Raw genomic sequence first — 10,809 nt, 5'->3', positions numbered from 1 at the left:
AGAGCTTCAGTCTCTTCTTATAACACACTTTACCACCTCAGGCCATTGCTGTGCATCTCAGCAGTGAACCTGCTGTATGCAGTTTCATTACATTTTTGTCCTTCTTGAGATAACATACAATCTTCCCGTCCAAACACAAGAAAAGTGTAGAATGATCATATTTCGGATGCTGAGATTTTATCTGTTCAGGTTTCTGTCTGCCAAGAATTCAGTGTTTTGGCTCAAGTGAAAGTAGGGATAACTCTTGCAGTCCGTCAGTGGAGGGAGAAGCATTGTTTTTTTTAATCATTTTTGGGTTGGGGTTGGGTCTGCTCTTTCTGGGATCTCTACACAAACAAGCAAAACGAAAAGACAAAAGTCTAAAATTGCATAGTGCAAACAAGACAACAGAACACAAATACAAGCCGATTTAACTGAAGTTAACTGACACTACACACCAAACTGCAAACAGCAGCAGCTGTCAGTCGAAGCAAAAACACAATTATCACACACCCATGGTGCCAAAAAATAAACAAAATCAAACAGCTATTAAAAAAACAGCCAAGATTAAATATCATCTAAAAACGAGTCAACAGTTCCTGTTTAGTCAGTTTTTGAGAGAGAGCGTTAATAAAACAGGTCTTATATTCACATCGTTTATTTAATTAAGAATAGTATTCAAGCATTATAATAAGTGTATAATCAGCAATTTACTAAATGTATTAAAAGTCATTCTGCAGAAAAATGGTGGTTGTGATGTGTGTTGTATTTTACTGCTGTAGAAGTTTACGGTTGAGCTCATTTTAACGACTTCAGACACTGTTGGGTAGTTTATAGATGTAATAATCTATAAGATCATTATGTCTCGTTGAGTCACTGTCTTTTGTGAACCACATATCTCCAAGAAGTCAACTTTTCATGAGATCCAAGAGGGGTTTTAAATTGTTTATTTAGCTTAAAAAGCAGGAACATTTTGGAAATGCAGTATTTTGTTTTTCCTGGATAGCGAGTTTGAAAACAAAAATGTATTCTGAAATGTAACTAGTAACTATAGCTGACAGTAAGTATGTGCCTCTTGAATGTAGTGGAGTAGAAATATAAAGTTGCTAATAATTTAAAAAATAAAGTAAAGTACAATTACCTCAGATTTCTACTTTATACAGTTCTTTAGTGATTGTATTGTCCACCACTAAAGTCCATCATACAGTACATAGTGCTCCTGTTGCCTGTGCCTTTGTGCACCTCTATAATGTTTGGTACATTTTTTTTCCTGGCAGAGCAAAACTCTATTTACTCTAAGATGCTGTAAGTGCTTTCTAACTGCACTTAAAGACTGCTGTGTCTCCAGCTAAGGGATCAAGCAGTGTCAAACAGTATAACAGCCAAGCAGCTGCCTTGTATTTTTAGGCATGTCCCTATCGAACATGTAAAGCCTGATATACACAATCTCCTTATTCAGACTTGAAGGCTGAGTGTACCTTTGTGCCTGAAGTTACTTCACACTATGAAGTGCTTTGTGACTGCAGTTTTTATGGAAATTAACCTGTTGTTCTTCAAACTGTTTAGCGAAAGAAAGAGACAGTGATTCTTTTAAACATTCGGTTATATTTTCAGTCCTTGCAGACAAACAAAATGTTTCATGTGAGACCCACATTCAGAGATGCTGGTTCTTGCTTGAAGAGGATTTCCATGTTAACCAGTGGGAATGACAGCTCTGACCAGCTCAGCCTTGTTGTTATGTCATTGTAGGTTTTCAGACAATTACCCACCTGCAGTCTGACTGGCCTGAGAGGAGCGTCCTCCACAACATTGAGAACCTGCAGAGGAGACGACAGAAGAGGAGGTAAGCATTTGATTTTAATTTAAACAGACACATGAAACTCTGTGTTCTTAATTTACTGTATTTGACCTGCATTTTGTGTGTCTTAGGTTTGGCCTGTTGGGTCCAGGCTCCAGTGACAGTCTGCTGGGTCCTAAAGACAGTCAAAGGGGCTCTGCTGCTTTACTGGATGCCAAAGAACTTCTGAAACACTTCACATCTGATGGCCTGCCTACTGCAGAGCTACAACCACTGACTATCAATAGAGGGTGGGTTCACTTAGGTTTTAAGGCTCCATTCTGAGTCGCACTTTGTTATGAAACTTTAGATAGCCCTTGTCTGGCTTTCCATAGAAAGAACTGACTGAATCTTATATACTTAGGTTGTTATGAAACCAGCAAAAAGAAAAATTAGTCACAGGCACACAAAATAGGCTAACTGTTATTCTTTTTAAAAAATGAACGTAGACATACTGTAGACATTAAAACAGCATCTGTGTTGCTGTAGTATATTTTTCAATGACAAACAGTTAATGAGTCCATAATGAGGATTTGATTATGATCATCAGACAGCTACAGTGAGCTCACAACCTTTTAGAAAAATTATTGAGTCGGGTTCAACAAAACATTATTCTCGAACAGAGCAGTCGTCACTTGGTGCTAATAATTCTGTCAGGCCGAACCGTGTGTGCTTTAATCAGTAAAATTTGTGTTTTAATGAAGAGACTGATTCATTGTCTGACAGACTGTTCATTTGTTTCTCTTCTCTCTGTTATACAGTAGTAATGTGTTTCAGTTGTCACCAGACCTCTCTCCCAGGAGAATCAGCCAGATGCCCTTCAACAGAGCCTCAGCATCACATTACCATGGCATAGAGTATGTTTCTATAAACTATACAAAGAGCCACAGTAGCTCGTATTATACACTGAGGCAGATATAAAAAATTAATTACGATCAGTAGAAGCGCAGCCAAATCAGTCTAAATTTCATCTTTACAGTTTTCAGTTTTTAATTAGTTATGTGTTCATCTAGGTTCTGTCTGGACAACCAGCAGTCCTTGGACCGGGACCAGGCTTTTGTGAAACTCCAGTCCCGTCTCATTCGCTACGAGACCCAGACAACCTGCTCCAAGGAGCCCTGTGCCCTTCCCTTCGCCCTCAGCCCCGCCCCCTCCCCCGCTGTGATGTCAGAACCAGGAAGTGTTCCCGATGGAGAGACTCTGCAGAACGCTGATGTAGCACGACTCAAGCGCAGGTCGTGGGACACGGACGTTATCGGCGGTCATCCTCGCAAGAGGTATGGTGGTAGCATATGTTGCTCCGGGTGAGCAACAAGTAAGTGTTTCAATAGATGGATACATTGATGGGTGAATGTCGTCATCTGTTCAGCATATTTATGTGTTTCTGTGTTTGTCTGATCCAGGCTGGTGAAGTCAGAGAGCAGCGACTCCCTGTGTTCTCAGAGCAGTGGCAGCAGTGGGACACACCCCGCCGTCAGGATTCTACGACAACAACCGAGCAGATCTCAGTCCACATCCTCCTCCAACAGCCCTGCATCCTCATCCGCAGCAAGACGGACAACCTCAGGTACAACAAAAACACCTTAAATGAGAGGGAGTGGTGATCCTGCTTGACATTGCACAGCATTCGTGTTAGAAACAACACTCAATCTGTTGTAGTTGAACTTCAAAATTGGCATTTTTGCACATTTTACGTTATAATGTCAAAGAAATCATCAGCTTAATTATTTTTGGCCAAACTAATCCTGGGAATGCTACAGGTAAGACAAACTCAAACTCAGCATCTAGATAACATAAACTGGATGGAAGACGGTGTCCCTGCTCCTGTCGAATACACTTCCTCTATGGCCCTGAATTCATCACAGATTAATATGTGTGCGGAGTTCGGGCTTGAACCCAGCAATTATCCGTCAACTCTTCTCAGTACAAATTAATATCATCATATATAATAATAAACTAGGTTTTTGTGCTGATTTTCACACAATATTTAGTGAATTAATCCAGAGGCCTGAAAGTTCTTCTGAAATGTGATTATAGCACCAACAAGCTGCCACTTAAGCTATCCAATTATCACATTACATTACAAATCCTCTCATATCAGAGTGGATTTGCAAATGATTGAATGCAAGATGAAATGACATACTTTAGATAGATCTCCAATTTTTTTTTTTTTTTTTAGAAAGGTTATATTTATAAACTAATTCCAATTTTAATACTTCAAACCCTTCAAATTTATTAGGTGAAAACTTCTAAAGACTTAGTTAAATCACTTTAAAACAATACTTAACACATGGATTTGACTGCAGCAAGCAACTTTTTACAGGAGATCAAAGGACCATTTGTGTATTGGTGATAATTATGAATATTCTCATTTGTTATATGTTGTTCCTATCAGTCATATGGTAAGGATTTGTACTGCCATGAGAGTAATGCCTCATTGTTCATTTTCCTTATGGTGGTATTCAGGTTTGGCAATGCTTCTGTCTGTTGACAAAGTTAAAGCTCCACTGCAGAAGACACATGATGGACAAACAGAGGACAAAGCTGCCAAAGAGTCACGCTCCCAGAAGCACAACAGAGTAAGTGTGTGTGTGTGTGTGTGTGTGTGTGTGTGTGTGTGTGTGTGTGTGTGTGTGTGTGTGTGTGTGTGTCAATGTTAAAGGGATGCAAACCTACAATTATTATTGATGACAGTGAACAATAAAGCACACACTCAATACATTCATTCTTTTAGAATGGTGAAAAGTAAATAGTAAATATAACTTTCCTTTGAGCAATTTTAGTATGTTGCAGTTCACACAGAGGTTCATAGGAAGAGTTATTATTATTCCAGGAAAACACTTATTGTTGACTTCTTGGAAACAAGGTGTTGCATATTTTTACCAATGTCAACTCTTGACCTGCAATGATTAGTTGATCAGGCAATTGAAAGAAAATTAATTGCCAACTATTTTGATAATTAATATTTTCAGTCATATTTCAAGCAGAAATAGGATTTACTGCTTTTTCTTGTCATATATGGTGGTAACTGAAGAGTTTTGGGGTTTGGACTGCTAGTTGGACAAAATAAGGGAGTTGAAGATGTCACTTTTCGTGCTGCTAAATTGTAATGAGCATTTTTTGACATTAAGAGACATCGATTAAACAATCGAACAACTAGGAAAATATTTGACACACTGATCAATAATCCTTAGCTGCTTAGCTGGAGCCATGAAAAAAACATTCCCATAATATTCACTTATTTATGAATAAAAAAATAAAATAAAATCTTGTACCTTAAATTCCCTCATTCACCACAAACTAGACCCAGTGGCAGACAGAGAGTTATGCAACAGCTCCAGTTAAGATTAATGTTTTACGTTTTGCATGTGATCAGCGTGAATATGTGGGCTGAATTATAATGTCATGGCAGGAGCATTTTAGCAACTCTACGATTACCATATCACCTGCTGCCTGCCTGCAACACACACACACACAAAAACACACACACACTCACACTCACACACACACACAGACACACACACACACACAGTTTTGCACACTCCTCTTCGACTTAGTGTGTGCAATGACAGCAACTCATACATGGGTACGTGCTCAAGTGCTCACACACACACACACACACACACCTTCACGCCGTTTCCTCTGTCCCACGCACAGCTCACAATCTGCATCCCGACCTTGACTTGTTCTGATTTGCGATTACTATGCAAACAGGCTTATCATCCAGACCCAAGTATAGGAAAGAAACAGTTGGTCCTATTCAGAAATAATGATAGCAGTTTATTCGGGAGAGATTAAAAGCTGCTTTCTGCTTCTCATGAGACAGAGTGGCACAGATGATTCCTCACAATAATTTATGGTGTTTCCTCAGAACAGTCGCTGTGACAAGATTAAAGGCTAGAGCTATTTATTTCAGGAATGTCTTTTCCCTGTTGATGTTATCAGTAAAATATTTTGTATGTTTCTACCTGCTCATACTGTGAATGTAAAGGCATGCAGTTCTGTGCAGGGACGTCACCCAAAGTTGAGACATTTTGACATCTTGTCCTTAAAAAAGGGAGCCTTGCTAAAATTAGTTTCTCTGAACCAAGTTGGCGTCAGATGGGAATAAGTGCAACTACATTTAATGTTCTGACAATCGTGCTAATATGACATTGTGTTTGTGTCTGTCTTGTGTGTCCTCAGATGCTGCTGGAGGTGGTAGCTAAAACGCTCAAACAGCACGGGATCAGTGCCGAGCATGAGTGCTTTGAGGCCTGCAGCAAAAGACTGTTTGATATCTCCAAATTCTACCTCAAGGTTAGTCTTTTTACTGCCCACACACAGTCAGCGCCTTCCTCTCTTTCTTTATTTGTATGCTTCCATGCATCCCGGTTTTGTACTGCAATGTTTGGGCCATATGTTGTGTTTTGTCACAGATCCTCGCAGCAAATTAGCACGATAATAACAGCAGTTTGAAGACACCTTTTGTTGTATGAGTTGCTGTTTCTGCCGCTACCCACATTGTCATCGATCTCCTCTTGTGCCGCCTTGTAAATTATAATCAGGTGTTGTTGTATTGAAATAAACAATGAGGGGAAACTTGCCAGCCCAAGTATTCAGATGATTTACTTCGGTAAACATAGGAAAACGACAATGTGAAGTGCATCTGTAAAATGTGAAGAATTGCCTTCAGAATTGTATTGGAGTTCAGAACATAAATATTATCAGTAATGTAGTCAAGTACTTGTTATGCTCATTCCAGAGAGCAGAATACTGTGTATATTATATAATTTGATTGTTATTACTGATGCGTCAGGGTATATTTTTATGTTAAAAGTGTTTGCGGAGGAGCAGTTTGGTAATGTAGGAGCTATATATAGTTTCTTTTGAGTGTTTGATGTAACCGAGATGTTTTCTTTGTTTCTTTTGCTACTTTTTTGTTTTGGAAGAACTGGGCAGCACTGCAGGCACCTCAGGTTTATATTTAAACCCAGCTTGTACCTGGGAGGGTCTGTGTTTTTTTGTTTTTTTTTACCCAAGCAAGACAGACTGAGCTGGGATTTCTCTGTACACTTTTTCATGCTGGACAACTGCAAGAAAACCTTAAAGAAAAACACATTTCTGATTGTATATATCTTCTGATTTATATCCCTTTCGGTTTAAGTTTTAAACAATAAAGACAACCAAGTTAGAGGGAAACATAAGAGCAGCTTATTCTAAACAGAACAAACTGAATGAGAGCTCCCACATGATGATAATACTAAATAAGTTAAAGAGAATGAAGATGGAAAGAAAAAGAGAAATGGATAAAAAGACAACAAATAACGTTATGCAAAAGTTATGAAATGGTCTAGTGTTGACATCACTTTTATAGAATACTTTGGTACTTTGAAGAATATCCATTCACCACCGTGGAGAGGATAAGTGCAACAAGGCTGTAACATGACAATGAGATTCGACTTTTCTTCTTTTGCCTAATAGCAGAAAACAGCAGAAAGGCTATTAAATATTAAATATCTGACTTATTGCAACAACATTTTTAATCCTCTTTAGATAAGGCCTTTGAAAACAGTTTGTCAGCTTGTTGTCGGAGAGAAGAGAGAGCGAGAAAGTGTAAACAGCATTTGTGTATCGATTCAACAAAAAACAAGTTTTGAAACTGTTTCAAACATGCAGAATCGATATGTATTCTATATGCATATTTGCAACACCAAATTAGTCATTGATAATACATTTGGAAAACACTGATAAATGGATGACAATTGACGTGTTTGGCTTGAATATCATTTATTCCTGTGGTGCATCAGTGGCATATTGAATTCACTTATGTTAATTGTGGGAAAACTGCCAGTTCAGGTGGTTGAATCTATTACAACTCGTTTGTTTATATGTTAAATGTAAAAGATTCTATCTGGTCACTATAGCTGTCAAGCACAATATTCCCTCCGAAACATTGTGGAAGACAAATGTACTTAATGCTGAATTTGCTAGCTGACTACAACATCTTACATAGTGTATACCTTATCCTCTTCTGTATTATACTTACAATTTGATTTGTACCACAGTATCTTACTTTGATCCTGCTCTTCTGTTGCTTGACCCCAGGATCTGAAGACATCTCGGGGTCTCCATGACGAGATGAAGAAGGCAGCCACCAGCAACGTCAAACAGGTAACGCCACCGAACACCACTTGTCCTCCGCTTCGTATTGTGCTCGTAAACTAAACCTGCTAAAGGTTATTTTCTGTTGTTGTAGGTCATTGACTGGGTGTTGGAGAAAACCTCAAAGAAGTGAAGACAGTCTTAAGGAATAAGTGAAACAAATGTCTATTTCAACCTTTTAACCAAATTTCCAAACATTTATACAAGTGTTCACTTTTTAAGCCTTCCTAATAAGTTTTAAATTGTTACATTAAGCCTGTTTTAATGAGCTTAATCCTTTATTTAATTTTATCGTTTCTTCACTAAGGCAATCACAAAGCAACATATTCTTTTTTTGTTGATGTTTTGTGTCTTTCTTTTTAATCTTGTGTCTATTCTGATACACTCCCATGAGCCTTCCAACAGAAGTACACTCTGCTCTGGCTGCAGTCACTGAGAGGCCACGAGGGCTTCGATGTTGGCTTCAGGATTCATTCGGCCTTTTCTTTGTAGCTGCTTTCAAGCGCAGTTTTAAAACTTTTCCCACTCGTGCATTTTGTTTCTAAACATAGTGATAATTTTATGGCTTTATGAATGTACATATTTTATCTTTTATTTGTAACACAATAAAGTGTTTTTGAGTCTTTTTTTGTGTGCAACTTCCTGACAGCAACTAGATATAAAGATTCTGTGTGTGCTGTCACTTAGAAATATGTGTTACATTATCAGAGCTGATGGTCTGGATGGTAGCTGTTATTCAGACAGTTAAATCAAAGCGCCGAGCAGTGCAGCACAGGGCGGGGTTACATTATCACAGACAGTCAGATATTTTCCTGTTTGTTTGTCATCAGTACAGACTGATCAGGAACACCGCTAAGATTTTTGGATCCCCGTGATGAGATACAACTCTCAACGCCTGTCGGGTTGTTTTCTCCAAAAGGAGCTGGTTACAAGTTTCTGGCAAAAACATCCTCATGCCAAGATAACGTGAAAAGATCTGTGAAATATATGAACTTCATAACAGAGAGCTTCAGAGCAGCTAATTGTTTTATTCTGACTTGGCATTGTATTATGAGATGACTAGAAACTACACTTTTATTACCGTGCATGAGAGACACATTTTCGGCTCAGCCAAATATGAGGAGGATGGCTGGTGGACAGGAACAGTTTGTGTTATATGAAGAATTATTTCATTGAGTGCTAATGGGGAAATTCAATTCTCGCCTCCACCAAGGAGGTTATGTCTTCTCCTATGGCGGTTTGGTCTGTTGGTTGGTTTGTCGTCAGGATTACGCAAAAACTACGGAATGCATTTCCACAAATCTTGGATGGAGGATTGGTGTCGGACATGAATAGATCCATTACATTCAGGGTTTTTGAGTTTTGAGGTTTTTTGTTCAACTTTCTCTAATATCATAAGAGAGAGTGTTTTTCAAAATCATTAATTTCTCAAGTAATACTACAGTACATGAATCTTGAAGCAGTTCTGAGACCTGGTGCTCGGAGAGATCGAGGGCTATCGAGTTTGACATTGGATTTGGATTGATTAATTTAAAGGAGGACTTTTGGGCCTTTTTATAGGCCCATAAGTTCTTAAAATTGTTATAATTGTTTGTTTCCTGAAAGAAATATACAATTGCAAATACTCCCACACTTCATTTCCTATTAATTTGAATAATAACGTTTCCTGACCTGATGAAGGTCTGAGCACTGAAACATTGTCATTAAAATTCATCGCAAGCGCAGTGGAGAGAGTGTGGGAGTTTTTTCCTCACTAATTATTATTGTGAAAACAGGAAATCTAATGAAAGAGCGGCCCCATTAAAATCCTGAATATGAATTTTCCATATTATATGCGGTATTTGTTTAACTGTGCTTTAATGCTGGAAAATGCTACAGACATTCAGTAGCACTAGAGTTAACTATTTTCATAACTGATTAATCTTTCCATTATTTTCAGGATAAATAATTTAGTCAATAAACTGACAGTCATGAAAAATGAGGTGCGTTATGTTAATGTGTGGGCCCTATGTACAGCGGCTGTGTCCTTACAACAGCAGCTCAGGGTTCAAATCCAACCTGTAGCCCTTTGCTGCATGTCCTCCCTTTCTCTTTGTCTCTTGCCCAAAATTCCTGTCAGCTCTTCAACTATTCTGTCAAAATAAAGGCCCAAAAAGGCCAAAAAAAGAGGTGTAATGGATCCCAAAGTGACGTCTTCAAAAAGCTTCTTTTGTCCCCAAACAAAAAGTAGTTGGAGCCAGCAAATATCTGACATTGTTGCTGGAAAAACGTCTGAAACAATCAATCAATTGGACACTTGATTTTCTTTCAATCAACTAATCGTCCAGTACTAATGGAAAACTCAGCAATTAAGTAAATATGTGATTGCGAAGTGTACAAAATGAAGTCAATAACGCTTACTGAGTTCAAAAAGGGTTCTCAAACCACAAGTCTGTATTAAGTGTCAAGGGTCATTAACTAATCTAACTGAAAATAGAAAGTGTGTTAAACAAGCGCTGCGACTTTCTAGTGAGCTGATAGTCGAGAGTCAACGCTCAACTGTCCAAATATAGTCAGGGACGAGGAAACAGGAGAAGTTTAGATGGATAAAAGTAGAATGATTGTTCCTAAGCAGCCTCATCATGATAATATTCTTAGGCTTAGATGTATTTCATGTTGTATTTATTCAGTATAGGTTATAGGCTACACTTATTGTATCTTTATATCTGTGAATGTGCATGAATATAGAGTTATTCTTTAATTCTTTGTGTAATTCTTTAATATAATTGAGAATAAGCATCGCCATATTATACTGCATGTACAACCTTCTTTTCTCAATAACTTTGGAAACAGACAATCCAAATATAGTT

General features: G+C 38.2%; 1 protein-coding gene across 3 annotated transcripts in view; it reads left to right on the top strand.

Moving 5' to 3' along the window:
• Positions 1-8,586, top strand: part of mtbp (MDM2 binding protein) — a 38,920-nt gene extending 30,334 nt beyond the window's left edge. For 2 of the 3 annotated variants that reach the window (XM_030392724.1, XM_030392723.1), the window contains exons 15-23: positions 1,729-1,822; positions 1,909-2,067; positions 2,578-2,673; positions 2,830-3,093; positions 3,220-3,383; positions 4,283-4,395; positions 6,002-6,115; positions 7,904-7,969; positions 8,055-8,586. In XM_030392724.1, coding sequence (XP_030248584.1) covers positions 1,729-1,822; positions 1,909-2,067; positions 2,578-2,673; positions 2,830-3,093; positions 3,220-3,383; positions 4,283-4,395; positions 6,002-6,115; positions 7,904-7,969; positions 8,055-8,093 — 1,109 coding nt within the window. In that variant the 3' untranslated portion in view covers positions 8,094-8,586. The remainder of the gene's footprint in view (positions 1-1,728; positions 1,823-1,908; positions 2,068-2,577; positions 2,674-2,829; positions 3,094-3,219; positions 3,384-4,282; positions 4,396-6,001; positions 6,116-7,903; positions 7,970-8,054) is intronic. The other variant, XM_030392726.1, reaches the window with a different exon arrangement.
• The last annotated feature ends 2,223 nt before the right edge of the window (positions 8,587-10,809 follow it).

The sequence above is a fragment of the Sparus aurata genome, chromosome 17, assembly GCF_900880675.1.
Source record: "Sparus aurata chromosome 17, fSpaAur1.1, whole genome shotgun sequence".
Taxonomy (NCBI): Eukaryota; Metazoa; Chordata; class Actinopteri; order Spariformes; family Sparidae; genus Sparus; species Sparus aurata.
The sequence above is the reverse complement of the archived record's forward strand: the minus strand, read 5'-3'. Positions and strand labels throughout refer to the sequence as shown.